This window comes from Microcaecilia unicolor, chromosome 6 (assembly GCF_901765095.1).
Source record: "Microcaecilia unicolor chromosome 6, aMicUni1.1, whole genome shotgun sequence".
Taxonomy (NCBI): Eukaryota; Metazoa; Chordata; class Amphibia; order Gymnophiona; family Siphonopidae; genus Microcaecilia; species Microcaecilia unicolor.
This window is the reverse complement of record NC_044036.1, coordinates 81,152,327-81,167,613: the sequence shown is the minus strand read 5'-3', so window position 1 is coordinate 81,167,613 and position 15,287 is coordinate 81,152,327. Positions and strand designations below refer to the sequence as shown.

General features: G+C 43.0%; 1 protein-coding gene across 3 annotated transcripts in view; it reads right to left on the bottom strand.

Moving 5' to 3' along the window:
- Window positions 1-15,287, bottom strand: part of AGL (amylo-alpha-1, 6-glucosidase, 4-alpha-glucanotransferase) — a 137,183-nt gene that overhangs the window by 102,297 nt on the left and 19,599 nt on the right. For all 3 annotated transcript variants that reach the window (XM_030207631.1, XM_030207629.1, XM_030207630.1), the window contains exons 4-6: window positions 14,164-14,330; window positions 10,060-10,263; window positions 3,650-3,831 (exon numbers count right to left, since the gene is read on the bottom strand). In XM_030207631.1, the coding sequence (XP_030063491.1) occupies window positions 3,650-3,831; window positions 10,060-10,263; window positions 14,164-14,330 (553 nt within the window). The remainder of the gene's footprint in view (window positions 1-3,649; window positions 3,832-10,059; window positions 10,264-14,163; window positions 14,331-15,287) is intronic.

The following is a 15,287-nucleotide window of genomic DNA, read 5'->3' as shown; positions in this document are numbered from 1 at the left end:
ATTCTTGATTGTTGACGTCTGTGTCTTTCTTCATGTTTTTGTAGTTCACTGCGATGTTTTCTGTAATTGCGTACTCTTTCTTTTTCTGCATGTTTTTGTGTTTCTGTTTTATTTTCATGTCTAATTCTATCTCTTTGAGCTTTCCTCCTCTTCAATTCTAAATCATGAGCTGCCTGCTCAGTTCCTGTGGTGTCTAGTTTCGTCGTGGCATATTAGTTGTTTTAGGTTGCTTTTTTAATAGTAGTGTTTCTGTTTTGTTACAGTCCTTTTCTTGTTCTGATTTGTCACAGTAGTTCAAATCAGTTGTAATGTTGTTGTAGCTGAGTGTGTGTGAGAGTGTTAGAGAAAGTGTGTGTCTGTGTGAGAGTGAGGTGGTAGTACTCCTTGTCACAGTGGAGGGTCAATGGTTTGATGTTTTTTTCTGTTGTCTGGCTCCCCTCCTTGTAATATTTTTTGTGTGTGTGTGTGGTAGACAAAGTGTGCAGTGTGAAAGTGTGTGTGTGTGTGCGTCTGTGTGAGTGAGAGACAGAGCGTGTATGTGTATTAGAGAGTGAGTGTTAGTTGCTCCTTGTAGCCGGTGTTTGTGGGCTTTGAAAAGTGAGTTTGTGTGTGTCAGTGAGCTGCTAGGACTCCCTGTCACAGTGGAGGGGGTCATTGGCTCCTTATAGCGAGTTATTTTAGGGTACAAATTAGTGCTTTTTTTTCCCACTTGCCTGCCCCCACCCCTTTTTGTAATATTGTGTGTGTGTGAGTCAGCGAGTGATAGATAAAGTGTGTCTCTCTGGGAAACAGACAGAGAGCATGAGAGTGAGGTGTCAGAGTGGAGTGGGTCAGTTGGTCCTTATGGTTTTTTTTTGTTTAGGTTAAAATCAGTGCTCCTTGTTGTTTCGCCTGCCCCCACCCCTTCTTCTAATATTGTGTGTGTGTGTGTGTGTGTGTGTGTGTGTGTGCTTGGGTGAGTGAGTGAGTGAGAGAGAAAGTGTGTCTTTCTGGGAAAGAGACAGAGCATGAGAGTGAGCTGTCACAGTGGTGGTGGTTAGTGGCTCCTTATATCCATTTGTTGCAAGGTGCAAATCAGGGTTTTGTTTTTATTTGCCTTCCCCCACCCCTTCGTTTAATATTGTGTGTGTGTGCCAGTGTGTGAGAATGAAAGAGAAAGTGTTTTTATGTGGCAAATTGACAGTGAGTGTGAGCTGCTAGTGTGTGTGTGTGTGTGTGTGTGTGAGTGAGACAGTGAGTGAGTGAGAGAGAGTGCTAGTGAGCTGTTAGTACTCCCTGTCTCAGTGGAGGTTCAGTGTCTCCTTGTAGGCAGTTGTTGGAGCAGTTTGAAAGGCAGGCTCATTTTGCAGTCCCGTGCAGGTCTCTTCCCCCCCCCCCCCCCCCCCCCCCATACATGTTGTTGTTGTTCCGCCCCTTCTGCTGACTGGTGCTGTTCAGTGAGCCAAAGGGGCGTGACAGGTATGCCTTGCTTGCAGCAAAGCAGGACGTGTGTGTGTGTGTGTGTGTGTGTGTGTGTGTGTGTGTGTGCAGCGAAGTGAATGCATGTGCTTACCTTTGCTGTGGCCTCCTGAACAGTTTTGGATCCCTGCTTGGTTTCTGGTGGTTCTCTTCTCTCCTGCATTAGTTTCTCGTGGGCCAGGTCTCCGCATTGGCTCCTCCCCGGATGGTAGCGGTTCTGGCCATTGGTTATCTTTGTTCCACGGTTCCTCCCTCTGCTGCTATCCTAGTTTTTGTCCAGTCTCCCCCTCCCTACCCCCTCTGATGTCCACGCCCCTCCTGGTCCTGCCTCCTGCTCCGATTTCCATGCCCATGTCCAACAACAGACCTCCTTCCTGTTGTCTGAGTGAAAATAGTAGTGGTCCTGCTGTCCCTCCCTACAGCCTGCCATTTCCCAGCGATTTACACTGCTGCTCCCCCCCATGCGATTTCCACGGCTCCTCCCTCTGCTCCTATCCTTGTGCTTGTCCATCCTCCCTCCCTCCCTCCCCCAGGGATGTCCACGCCCCCTCCTTCGCCCCTCTCCCTCCGATTTCCACCAACTGTCCTCTGTTCCTGACTTGTTCTGTGTGTGTGTACTGCATCACCCTTGTCTCCCTCCCTCCTCCACCGTCCCTCCCGTTGCCGAGTTCCATGCCCTCCTCCGTAGTTGCAGATTTGTTGTGCACCTCTGATGTACATGGCTCCTCCCCCTCCATGCCATGTCGAACAGAGAGCCTGCCATTTGAGAGCGATTTCCACGGCTCCTCCCTCTGCTCCTATCCTTGTGCTTGTCCATCCTCCCTCCCTCCCCCACGGATGTCCACGCCCCCTCCTTCGCCCCTCTCCGTCCGATTTCCACCAACTGTCCTCTGTCCTGTGTTCCTGACTTGTTCTGTGTGTGTGTGTACTGCATCACCCTTGTCTTCCTCCCTCCATCCTGCGCCGTTTTGCACGCCTCCACCGTTCCTCCCGTTGGCAAGTTCCATGCCCTCCTCCATAGTTGCAGATTTGTTGTGCACCTCCGATGTACATGGCTCCTCCCCCTCCGATTTCCACGCCCCCTCCTTCCCTCCCTATTGGCTGCATTACGTCCAGAACAGGAGCTGCTGGTGGAGGCGGGGCTTGGAGTGTTGCTCCTTGAAAGTTCGGTCTCCACTGCGCATTTGCGGGTGAGTACGGTCACTCGCAATTTATATGTTTGATAAGAGATTTGGAAGGTACCTCCATTAATCAAAAGCACAGATTCTAAGGGCAGCTGTTGCAGAATAGCCAGGTTAAGAGTCCAGTTTACTTTCTGACTGGCAGATTCTGTCCTGCAGCTACTCTGCCATGGTTACCTTCCCCCACTATTACTGACACTCACAAGTGCTTTTTAAGCTTCTGCTGGTCAGCCCTCAATCTCATCATTAATCTAGCAAGGCAGTACAGCAAAATCCATTTGTAAATGCCAGAATACAAAGGGGTTAGGAGTGGGACTAGAAGTCTTGTGTCTCTGTTAACTATCTCAAGGAAGGAGTCTACTCCTTTTCAAGTTGAAAAGGGGATGGTTTTCAATTTCCTCTAACCTCCTATACTTTATCTTTTTTGTTCTTGTTTCCCTTCCTCTGAGAAGGGACTTTTATGAATAGGCACCTTTTGATGCGTATTGAAGAAATGCTTTTGATTTTGTTTTAATTTTGAATAATTACGTAGTTGATGTACTTTTGTGTATTGATATGTTTGTTGTAACTTGCCTTGAGCTCTTTGGTGAGGCATTTCATCAAACAAAGTAAGGTAAAGTATTTCAAGACTATTTCATACAGAAAAGTAAGTACCTACTATACAATACTAGCATAAGCAACCAAAAATTCTCCTTAAAGGTGCAAATCTCTCACACAAGCCCTATGCGTCTACATTTTGCAAGAAAGTACATCAATTATGGTATTTTATAATCCATGCACAGAGTTGCCTGCACTGCCCACACTCTGCAGGCACTCTATGTGCATGCCCACAGTGCAAATACATGCCATGTAAACACCACACATAAATGACCAAAGTAAATGGTCATTTATGCACGTACATTGTCACTTACGCACATTTACACTAAGACGAGGTAGCAGCATATAAAATTAGCCCGAGTGCAGTTTTCACATTTCTAGATGTTGACAATGATTCCACAGTCCTTACTCACATTCAGCTGCTGCTCATTCTCAATCAGAGGTGGCAGCCCTCTGTCTTTATATTTCCCACTGGCCACGTCACAGGTCAAATGCCAGAGTGCCCTGTCCAGGACCCAAGCTGCTTTCAGATGTGGGGAATTCACTAAGTTGTAGGCACACTCTGGATGCTCTTGGATCCACTTACTGTTAGCAGCTACAGCAAAAAAAAAAAATATATATATATATATTTTATTATTTAACTATGTGCTAAATCCTAACTTCTAATGGTTTCTTAAAATAAAACAAAGACCCATTGTTAACAATATCCTTATATCTCTGCCAGCTTGACAACAATTGACTAATACAAAGACCAAACAACAGCAACATTATAAAGTAACATGTGGCCTAATGGTTAGGGTGGTGGACTTTGGTCCTGGGGAACTGAGGAACTGAGTTTGATTCCCACTTCAGGCACAGGCAGCTCCTTGTGACTCTGGGCAAGTCACTCAACCCTCCATTGCCCCATGTAAGCCGCATTGAGCCTGCCATGAGTGGGAAAGCGCGGGGTACAAATGTAACAAACAAACATGATGCTAACACGCTCATTTAAGAGCAAACCCATTCACCATGGGGCAATTCTACATCAGGGTGTCTCCATTTAGGTGCCCCCGTAATGCAGGGCAAGAGCTTATTCTATATGGACACTTGAGTGCCTAATGGGCTCATTTTCGAAAGAGAAGGACGTCCATCTAAACATAAATCGGAAGATGGACCTCCTTCTCCCAGGGACGTCCAAATCGGTATAATCGAAACCTGATTTAGGACGCCTCCAGCTGCACTCCATCGCAAGGACAGCCAAAGTTCAAGGGGGCGTGTTGGAGGCGTAGCAAAGGCGGGACTTGGGCATGCCTAACGCTTGGACATCCTTGACCCATAATCGAAAAAAACAAGGACGTCCCTGACAAACACTTGGATGTTTTCACCCGGATCTGTTTTTCTTATGAACAAGGCACAAAAATGTGCCTGAAATGACTAGATGACCACCAGAGAGTATCGGGAATAGTGCAGCCTGCAGCCACTGAAGCCTGCACTGCAACACTCATTGAAGTTATGGGGAGTGGGGTAGGGACAGAGCATGGGTGCATCAGGTTTGCTGTTTTTTTCTTTTTCAAAAAAGTTGGCAACTCTAATGCCCACCCATCCAACCTGTTGGCCCACCCAAAAATTGCTTTCTGGCTACGCCACTGATTTATAAATGATTTAGAGATGGGAGTAACCAGTGAGGTAATTAAATTTGCTGACAACACAAATAATAATAGTAGTAGTATTCAAAGTTGTTAAACTGCAAGAGGATTGTGAAAAATTACAAGAGGACCTTACGAGACTGGGCATTCAAATGGCAGATGACGTTTAATGTGAGCAAGTGTAAAGTGATGCATGTGGGAAAGAGGAACCCGAATTACAGCTATGCAATGCTGTGTCGGTGTCCAGGGGGATGAGGGGGCTTGGGGAGCACTAGGCCATCAGCTCCTTTTGCCTTTTGGTGGTGGTGGTGGGGGGTCCCCAGGAATCCACCAGACCTCCAGCTCCTGGAATGTTTGCCAGGTCCTGAATTTTGACAACCCAGATCTGTCAAACAAGTGCGGAAGGACTGTGCCTGTGCACACGCCCAGGGACAATCCTCCGGTGCTTTCCCCTGATGATCAACACTAATAGCGTGCCTAACCTTGATTGTTATTAGCATTGATCATTGAGGAGTTAATTCCCTGCGCAGTTCCAGAACAGTGCAAGGAATTGATACATGTCCTGTGGCACTTTATAAATGATTAGTAGGTAGTAGCAGTGCCACAGAAACAGTGCTGACTTCCTGTGCCACACCCTCTCAGCATAGTGCTTCACCATTAGTATCATCCAAGAAACAGAATAAGGCCTAGAGAAGTTATGGAAGACTGGAGACATGAGAAATGCAGTTTCTCTGTACAGGAAAAGCTGCTTCTTACTGGAAACTGCCCTATGATATGGGATACCTCAAGTGCATTTAGAGTTCGGTAATGAAATGGAAGATGTTACTTTCCACTGAAGGTTGACCTTTACAGCATGGAGCATAGCCAATATACAAATTAAAAGTAACCCACTCATAAGAGACGAGCACACAACAGGAGCAGCCTTCCTTATCTGAAGGTTTTCACTGTCTGAAAAAGGAAATATTTTCTCATGCAATATATGTCTTGTTAATAGCAATGCCAGCAAGCAGATATACTGTACTTACTGGAAACAACATTGTTTTAAATGCTTTGGGACTTTATTTACTAAGTAGTATCAAATGAAGGTTTTGTGGTAATTAACATACCTGGTTACTAATGTACATTAAACCATGTTAACCTACCTTTAGCATAAAAAAAAAATATCAGGTGAAAGGTAGGCAAAGTAGCTCATTACTAAACGGTTAACGCGGCTTGCATGTACCCCTTTACTGCACGTTGGGCCTGTAAAGTTAACACATTTCTGAAGATGTAGTTAACTTCCACAAAGATCATCAGCTGCTGTGTTGAGATTATTTTTATTTGCTGCATTTGTATCCCACATTTTCCCACCTATTTGCAGGCTCAATGTGGCTTACATTATGTCGCAATGGCAATCACATTAACAGAATAAGACGTTCAACATATTATTACAATTAAGGTGCGAAGAATATCAGCTAAATTAGGGTAAGTAAAAACATAATACATAACATATAAAAACAAACAAATACCCCCTCCCCATACAGTGCCTTCCTCAATATTAAGATGAACAGTCCTAATGGGCCAGTGCCCCCCCCTTCCATGTCAGAAGATTGCTCAACACCTGACAGGCCCTTAAGTCTGGGAATTCCATAGGTTGCAGGGGCAAACTCCACTCACTCCTGCTCCAGCATTGCCCTGTTGCAAAATAGCAGCACCTGACCCCTTACGCCTTAGTGTGCCAAATAGCTCCCTTTGCGGCAGAATAACCTAGAGTGGAATGTTTCAACATACTGTTAGGAGTCAGGAGGTGCCATTTTACAACATGGTCACATTGAGGCAGAAACAAGTTGGGGTTTGTGTGGGGAGATAGAGGGTCCTGCTTTTTGTCAAGGGATAACCATAAAAAGGGGGAGGGGTATTCTCACTTTTTGCCCCACACAAGGACTAGATGGCCCAGTAGGGATTTTTGAGTACTGCCCTCTGCAGGGAGGGCACACCAGGGTTTACTATCTTAATTTTGGGAAGGGATGCTGGGGAAGGGGCATATTATTTTAAAGACACAGGTCCCTCTGAGGATGGTGAGCCAGGGATGGAGCCTCCATCCTCACAATTAAAGCAGAACACTTATTACCAAAAACTGTACTAAGCTGTCATATCAGATTACTTAGGTTTGTCAGTTTTACTATGTGTTAAATTATAATTTTTTTTTTCTTTTTGTGTCCAAGTACACCCCTTTATCTTTAAAAAACAGTTTCTGCTTTTTATACTGATGAAGTAGCCTAGGGTGAACTGAGGAATTAGCAAGAAAGGAAATCTTACATCACTGACCACACTGTACAGAATGCTTACCCACTATCGAGTTGCACAAACTCTGCTGATGCTTTAAAAAGGGATGATAGACACCATAGATACAATGAACTGTAAGCTAGGAAGCCGTTTTCAAACTGCCCACATTGCTACAAAGTAGTGCTGTACCAATAGCATATTTTACTGTTTGGCCAAAAACGAATAATGAACATTGAGCTTTACCATAACAAATAAAAGATTCAATGTAAAATCAGAGATCAAGTGTTTATTTCAGTAGGATTTATCACAGTAGAGCCCCCAGATCCATATTCAAATTCAAACCACTATTTGGCTGAATATGAATAATGTATTCAGGGCGTCTTTTACTAAGGTGCGCTCACGTTTTTAGCGCGCGCTAAATGTTAAAGACGCCTATAGGAATGCATTGGCGTCTCTAACATTTAGCAAGTGCCCAATCTTAGCACGCGCTAAAGACGTGAGCACACCTTAGTAAAAGGGGGTCTCAGAGCACTATTTAGTACCGTCCTACTACAAAAGTCAGCAGTTACATTTTACTTATGGTCTTTCCACCTATTTTTAAAGGGAAAATACAAACCTACTTCCACAGTAACAGACATTCACACCTACATTTTCTGTGGTTAAATTTCTGCCCCAAAAATAATCCTCACTGTTGAACAGCAGATGATGGCGAAAAATACGAGCCAACCCATCCAGTTATTCTTGGGCAGGTAAGTATACAACACTCCTTAGTTCTCTCCCACCATACCATGTACTAACTGTAATAAATAACCATGGCCAACAGAACAATTCAAAACAAGATATGGGTATGTATTAATTAACCCATGAAAGAACAGTGAAGTGGAGCTGTAGCCTAATGGTTGGTGCATCAGCCCGCAGACTAGGGGAACTGGGTTTGATTCCCATTGCAGCTCCTTGTGACTCTGGGCAAGTAACTTTCCATTGCCCTAGATACAAAATAAGCACCCGTACATAAACCACTGACTGTAACCGCAGGAAGGTGATATATCAAATCCCATTCCCCCTTTCCCCTTCAACAATATCAGGCCTGGAAAGTTCCTCCAAGGTCCATAGCACAGAGACAATCTAAGGGTGGTGGGGATAATACAGGCAGCACTTGACTGTCTAGGAAAATGCCTTTAATATTTTCTGTTTTCTCCAAAATCTGATGTAGGTTCATGAACTGGAGGGACCCCCCCCCCCCCTAAAAAGAGTATTATACCACAACAGGCCACATGTCTCATAAAGCAAGAATAGCCATACTTGATCAGACCAACGGTCCATCTAGCCCATTAACCGGATTCCAACAGGGCCAATTCAGGTCACAAGTACCTGAGAGAATCCCAAACAGCAGCAAGATTCATGCTATTAATCCCGGGACAAGCACTGGCTTTCACATGTCTAGCTCAACAGACTTTTCCTCCAGGAACTTGTTCAAACCCTTTTTAAACCCAGATACACTAACTGCTGATACCACATCCTCTGGCAATGAGTTCCAGAGCTTAGCAATTCGTTGAGTGAAAAAATATTTCCTCCTATTTGTTTTAAAAGTAGTACCATGTAACCTCCTTGAGTTACCTCTAGTCTTTATACTTTTTGAAAGAGCAAAAAAAAAAAAAAAAATCAATTTACATTTACCCCTTCTACACCACTCAGTATTTTTAGACCTCTATCAAATTCCCCCTCAGCCATCTCTTTTCCAAGCTGAAGAGTTCTGTCTTAAGCCTTTCCTCATACAAGAGGACTTCCATCCCCTTATTCATTTTGGTCACCCTTCTTTAAAACTTTTCTAATTCTGCTATATCTAAGATACGGCGACCAGAACGGCACACAATACTCAAGGTGTGGTTGCACCATGGAGTGATACAGAGGCATTATAATCATCTTTGGCTTTAATAATTCCTAGCATTGTTTGCTTTCTTGGCTGCCATCACACACTGGGCAGAAGATTTCAGCATATTAACCGCAATGACACCTAGATCATTTTCTTGGGGGCTGACTCCTAAGGTGGACCCTAGCATCAAATAACTATGATTTGGATTATTTTTCCCAATGTGCACCACTTTATACTTGTCCACATTAAATTTCATCTGCCATTTGGATATCCAGTCTTCCAATTCCCTACGGTCTTCCTGCAATTTTTCACAATCCGAATGAGTTTTAACAATAGTTTTGTGTTGTCTGGAAATTTAAATCACCTCACTCATCATTCCCATTTCCAGATCATTAATTAGTATGTTAAATAGCACTGGTCCCACTACAGATCCCTAGGGCACTCCACTATTCACCTTCCTCCACTGAAAGACTTGGCCATTTAACTCTATCCTCTGTTTTTTATCAACCAATTCCTAATCAACAACAGAACATTGCCTCCTATCCCATGTTTTTTAAATTTTCTCAGGTGTTGCTCATATTCCATAAAATGAATATTCTCAACATGCATTTTTATAGGATCAGGCCTCAGAAGAACAAATAATGCCATAATGTATAAAGAACACAGCTTGTAATCATGAAAACACTTCTAAGTATAGGTTGCAGTAGACTGATGTATTCTGTTGGTTTTCCTTCCATAAGGTACATTTATATTTGAATTAGAATTTCACACTTAAGAGTAGTAGCTCAACGTGGACAACAGCAAACACATGTAATTACAAAAACAAAAAAGAATCCAAATTACACTGCATACATTGATGCATTCTTTCCCTAGACAATACTAAACAAAACACAGTTAAAAAACAAAATACTACAAGAATCTCTGAGATAAAAGACCAAAGAAATTCAATTTTTTCATAAATTTTTTTGCCACAGATATATCAGCTGAAAAGAAATCAGACTACAATTGATGATATCATAAAACTGAAGTTAGCCATTTGTTTCTAACAAAACCAACTTACCAGTATGATTGTAGACTACATCTGTTATGCAAAGCACATTCCATTCCTTTCTCATTTTTTCCACAAGTTTTCCCACATCATCCCAGTCGTACTTCTTTCCCGGCCTCGAGAAGTCTGGGTTTAGTTCCAGTTGATCTGCCAGTGAATAGCATGACCTAGAAAGGCCGAGAGTTTGCAGTGGGGTGAAATGGATCATGTTGTAACCTGCAAAATGATTTAAAAAAAAGAAGAGTCCTTTAGTTAAAATGTACATACCTGGAGATTAGCAAAATACACAAAAACAGAGATTTCTCATAATGTTACATAACAGGATATTAGTAAATAAAAAAAAGGTGCTTTACTTTCAAAATGCTTCAATATTCAGAACAACACTTCTGAAAACAGAGAGGGTAATTTTATAGAAAAAAGCCTAAGTGGTGAAGGCAGGTAGGCCATGTGGTTCGGCCTAACTTATAAAACCACCTTCCCAAATGCTCCTGTACAAAGTTACACCTGCCTTAAGGCAGGCAAACTTTTCCACCTACACTTATGAGGATACTCGCATGTTTTAACATACATGTTTATCTGGCAACTCTGACCTTCCACCACCAGAACCCCTACACCAATACCATGTCAATACACATACTATGCACTGTTTTATACATAAAAAAAGCTTAAAAATAACCCCCAAACCCAGAGTTAATATTTCTGCTTCGTTATCTAGATCAGGGGTTGTCCAACCTCGGTCCTCAAGGACTGCAATCCAGTCGGGTTTTCAGGATTTCCCCAATGAATATGCATTAGATCTATTTGCATGCACTGACTACATTGTATGCAAATAGATCTTACGCTTATTAATTGGGGAAATCCTGAAAACCCGACCTGGCGAGGGTTGAGGTTGGACTCCCCTGATCTAGTTCCATTAATCAATATAGTAACATAGTAAATGACGGCAGAAAAAGACCTGCATGGTCCATCCAGTCTGCCCAACAAGACAAACTCATATGTGCTACTTTTTGTGTATACCCTACTTTGATTTGTACCTGTCCTCTTCAGGGCACAGACCGTATAAGTCTGCCCAGCACTATCCTCGCCTCCCAGCACCGGCTGGCTCTGCCACCCAATCTCGGCTAAGCTCCTTAGGATCCATTCCTTCTGAATAGGATTCCTTTATGTTTATCCCACGCGTGTCTGAATTCTGTTACCGTTTTCATTTCCACCACCTCCCGTGGGAGGGCATTCCAAGCATCCACTACTCTCTCCGTGAAAAAATACTTCCTGACATTTTTCTTGAGTCTGCCCCCCTTCAATCTCATTTCATGTCCTCTCGTTCTACTGCCTTCGCACCTCCGGAAAAGGTTAGTTTGCGGATTAATACTTTTCAAATATTTGAACGTCTGTATCATAACACCCCTGTTTCTCCTTTCTTCCAGAGTATACATGTTCAGGTCATCAAGTCTCTCCTCATACGTCTTGTAACGCAAATCCCTTACCATTCTTGCAGCTTTTCTTTGCACCGCTTCAATTCTTTTTACATCCTTCGCAAGGTACGGCCTCCAAAACTGAACACAATACTCTAGGTGGGGCCTCACCAACGACTTATACAGGGGCATCAACACCTCCTTTCTTCTGCTGGTCACACCTCTCTCTATACAGCCTAACAACCTTCTAGCTACGGCCACCGCCTTGTCACACTGTTTCGTCGCCTTCAGATCCTCAGATACTATCACCCCAAGATCCCTCTCCCCGTCCGTACCTAACAGATTCTCCCCGCCTAACACATACATCTCCCGAGGGTTTCTATTCCCTAAGTGCATCACTTTGCATTTCTTCGCATTGAATTTTAATTGTCAAACCTTAGACCATTCTTCTAGCTTCCATTTCTTAAAAGTTGTTTCACATAAGTGTTTCTCTCATGCGACACTTTGCTGAAGGACTAAGTAGCGAGTTAGTTACACTTAACTTCCGCCCTCATTTTAACTTTAAATCTAAGGGGCACCGTTATCAATGCAGGCTACCATTAAGATGCGCTATTTCACCACTAACTCATGTTAATTTAGAACATATCATTTTATGTAGTGCAACCTAGTTAGCAATAACTGGTGTTAACCGTAAAATAACACATCTTAAGAGTAGCCCAAATTGTTAAGGGCTGGGGGGGGGGGGGGGGGGGGGAATTATTTAAAAGTCTATGCAACTGATATCTGCAATAATATCTACAATGTAACCACCTCTATAAAGACACGATATACCATATAGAGAGGGCTGATTATAGAGATGGAATTCCAGAATCCAACTAGTAGCAGTGCTTTATCTTTATAAGCTGCACAAGTATTTCTGCAGAACAGAAAAAGCCGTCTCTGTGCCAAGCTAGATGGTTTCTTACAATCCCAGTTTTGCAGAAGCATCATAGTGGAGACCATAGTATCAACTCATGTAAGTGAAGGCAAACAAAGCTTCTGTTTCATGAGGTTTGCATGGAAGTTTTGTTATTTAATTCTTGCTTTTGTGTGTTTCGAAGGGAAAATGACAAGTGTCAGCATTATTTTTCTGACATTTACAAATGATGGTACATCTTGTGTATGTGCTGATTTGTCAAAGGGTCAATGAGAGGTATGTTCTGGGGAGATCGATGAATACATGTCCTGGAAGGTAGGTGCCATTAATTCTACATGAAACTTCTTGGCTCTAAACTGAAAGGTTCACATCAATTAGTGGCTAATATTTGAGAAAAAAAACCCCAAAACAAAAACAGACTCATGGGCCCTATTACAAAGCTGTGGTAGAGAATGGCCTTAGGGCGCTCTTATGCAGGTTTTTCCACACACTAAGGCCATTTTTACTGAATCCAGAAAACTGTCACTTTTCTATTTTTTTTTTTTTTTGAACAGCCATGCGCTAATGTTGCGATGCAAACACAGAGCAGATCACCAAACAGATGACATGGACATAGCGGAGGTAAACTTCAAAACTTTAATGTAATGTTCCGATTACACTTGTGCATTAAAGTTTTGAAATTTACCTCTGCTACGTCTACATCATCTATTTGATGATCTACACTGTACATCCCCGCCTCCCAATTTCCCATGCGCTTAACATGCAGACATTACCAAAAATTAGCAAAGAGCCCTTGCTGCCATCCATTTTGTAGACAGTAAGGGCTCACATGCTAGTCCTGCACTAATCAGTTAACCTATCTACACTGCCATGCGCTAATAGCGTAGAAACACCCATTCACACATTTGGAACTTACCCAGGATGCGACAAGGCATCCTGCAGTAAGTGCTTTTAACCTGCAGGAAGTGTGCATTAGTGCAGCTTAGTAAAAGAAGCCTTAAGTGAGTTGGGCGCACTGTTTATAGAATAGTGCCTAGCACTTATGTGTCTAAAACTCCAATTATTAGAACTAATCATACACGCAAGCGCTACTATTCCATAAACCAGGTGCACTATTACCACCTATTAGTGGCGTAGACACGTGGGGCCACAGGGGCCTGGGCCCCCCCAAATTTCCTCTGGGCCCCTGGTTTTGCTGGTGGGGGTCCCCAAGAGCTGCCAGCTGAAGCATTGTCCAGCGTCACAGCATTGCCTGCCCTGCTCTGTCTTCCTCTCACGTCGGGCACACTCCTTTTAGTGAAACTGAGCATGCTCAATTTCACTAAATGGACCATGCAGGAGATCACATGAGGGGAAGACAAAGCACGGCAGGCAATGCAGCGGCACTGGAGACCGGCACTGGACAACCCTTCAGCTAGCAGGGGTTGGGGACACCCGCCAGCCAAGGTATTTGCTGCTGTAAGGGGTGGGGAATGGCAGGGCGGCAGCCGAGAGGGCGGGGGCGAGGCGGATGCGGGGCAGCAGAACAAAATGTGCCCCCCACCTCAGGCTCTGGCCCCATCCCACTGCGAAGTCTGGCTACACCCCTGCCACCTATATGTAGGTGTCAGCTTATAGAATTGCTCTTTTTAGTGAATCAGGCACTTAAGTGGACTTTATATGAAAGAATTTATTCTTGGTGTTCCATAATTGGTTAAAAAATTTAAAAAAAAAGAAAATTGTTTATTACAGCTTTATAAATAAGCTTTGCCAGGCAAGCCACTCTTTTCCTCTTGTTTCATATATTACCTGATTCTTTTGCAACCCTAAGTCTGCTTTCCCACTCGTCAAACGGTCCGAGACACTTGGAAAGGAAGGTCTGAAGAGTAATGCAGTCCAAATGAAGCACATGGTTATCAGCTCCAACACGCAAAAGAGGGTCCACAACGATGTAACCTTCACCTCGCTTTTCATTTCTAAAAAAAAAAAGTCATAACATGATCTAGTTACAAGTGAGGGAAAAAACCCAGACAAATCCTTCAACCTCACTGAAAGTCATTCAACCCACATCAATGCATCATATTTTAAATAAGATGCTGCACTTTGAAAATACAGGAGTACCTCCCAGACTGCTAAAACTATTCCTATGCCTCTCTCTCTATTCTACTGATTTCTCTAGTGGTCTACCTTACAAGCTGCCTTTCTTTGTTATCTGAATATCGCTTATATCTTGCATTATTTTGTTTTGGTGGTTGTGGCGGAGGAAGTAAGCAATAAACAGGCATGCACCAAACACTGAGGCAACCCTTCCTGTTTAGAAGGCGCTCTCTTCCTATACTCACTATTCGGTTTGTGCTATGCCGATAGTGTGGAATACTTAAAAAAAAATTGAGCCCAGAGGGTCCCCAGTTGATATTAAGGAAAACCACAGTAGCTGTATTTAACTTTGGAAAAAGGGAGATATGAGGAAATTAAAAAAAAAAGTCACAGTTTGTAGATATTACAAAAGTCTACACAAGGCAAAAAAAAAAAAAACCAAAACCAAAACAAAAACCCTAAGTACCTTCAAAACAAGAAACCTGGGAGGGAATTGGTTGGACCAAAAGTTGTACCAAGGGGTGAAAAGAGGCACTCTGGGAGAACAAGGCCATGGGAGGACAAGGCCATAGAAGAAAAACTAAATTTATTTTATACTTTGGACTTCACTGAGCAGGATGTCAGAGAGATACCTAGAGTGAAAACAAACATTAGGATAAGGCCACATAAGAAAAACTTAATTTATTTTTTGTTTTGGACTTTACGGAGGGAGATGTCAAGAAATACCTAGAGTGAAAACAAATATTTTTTGATAATGGTGAAGATTAAGAGCAACTAAAATACATCACTATAAGCCATCTCTTTTCCAAGCTGAAGAGCCCTAACCTCTTTAGCTT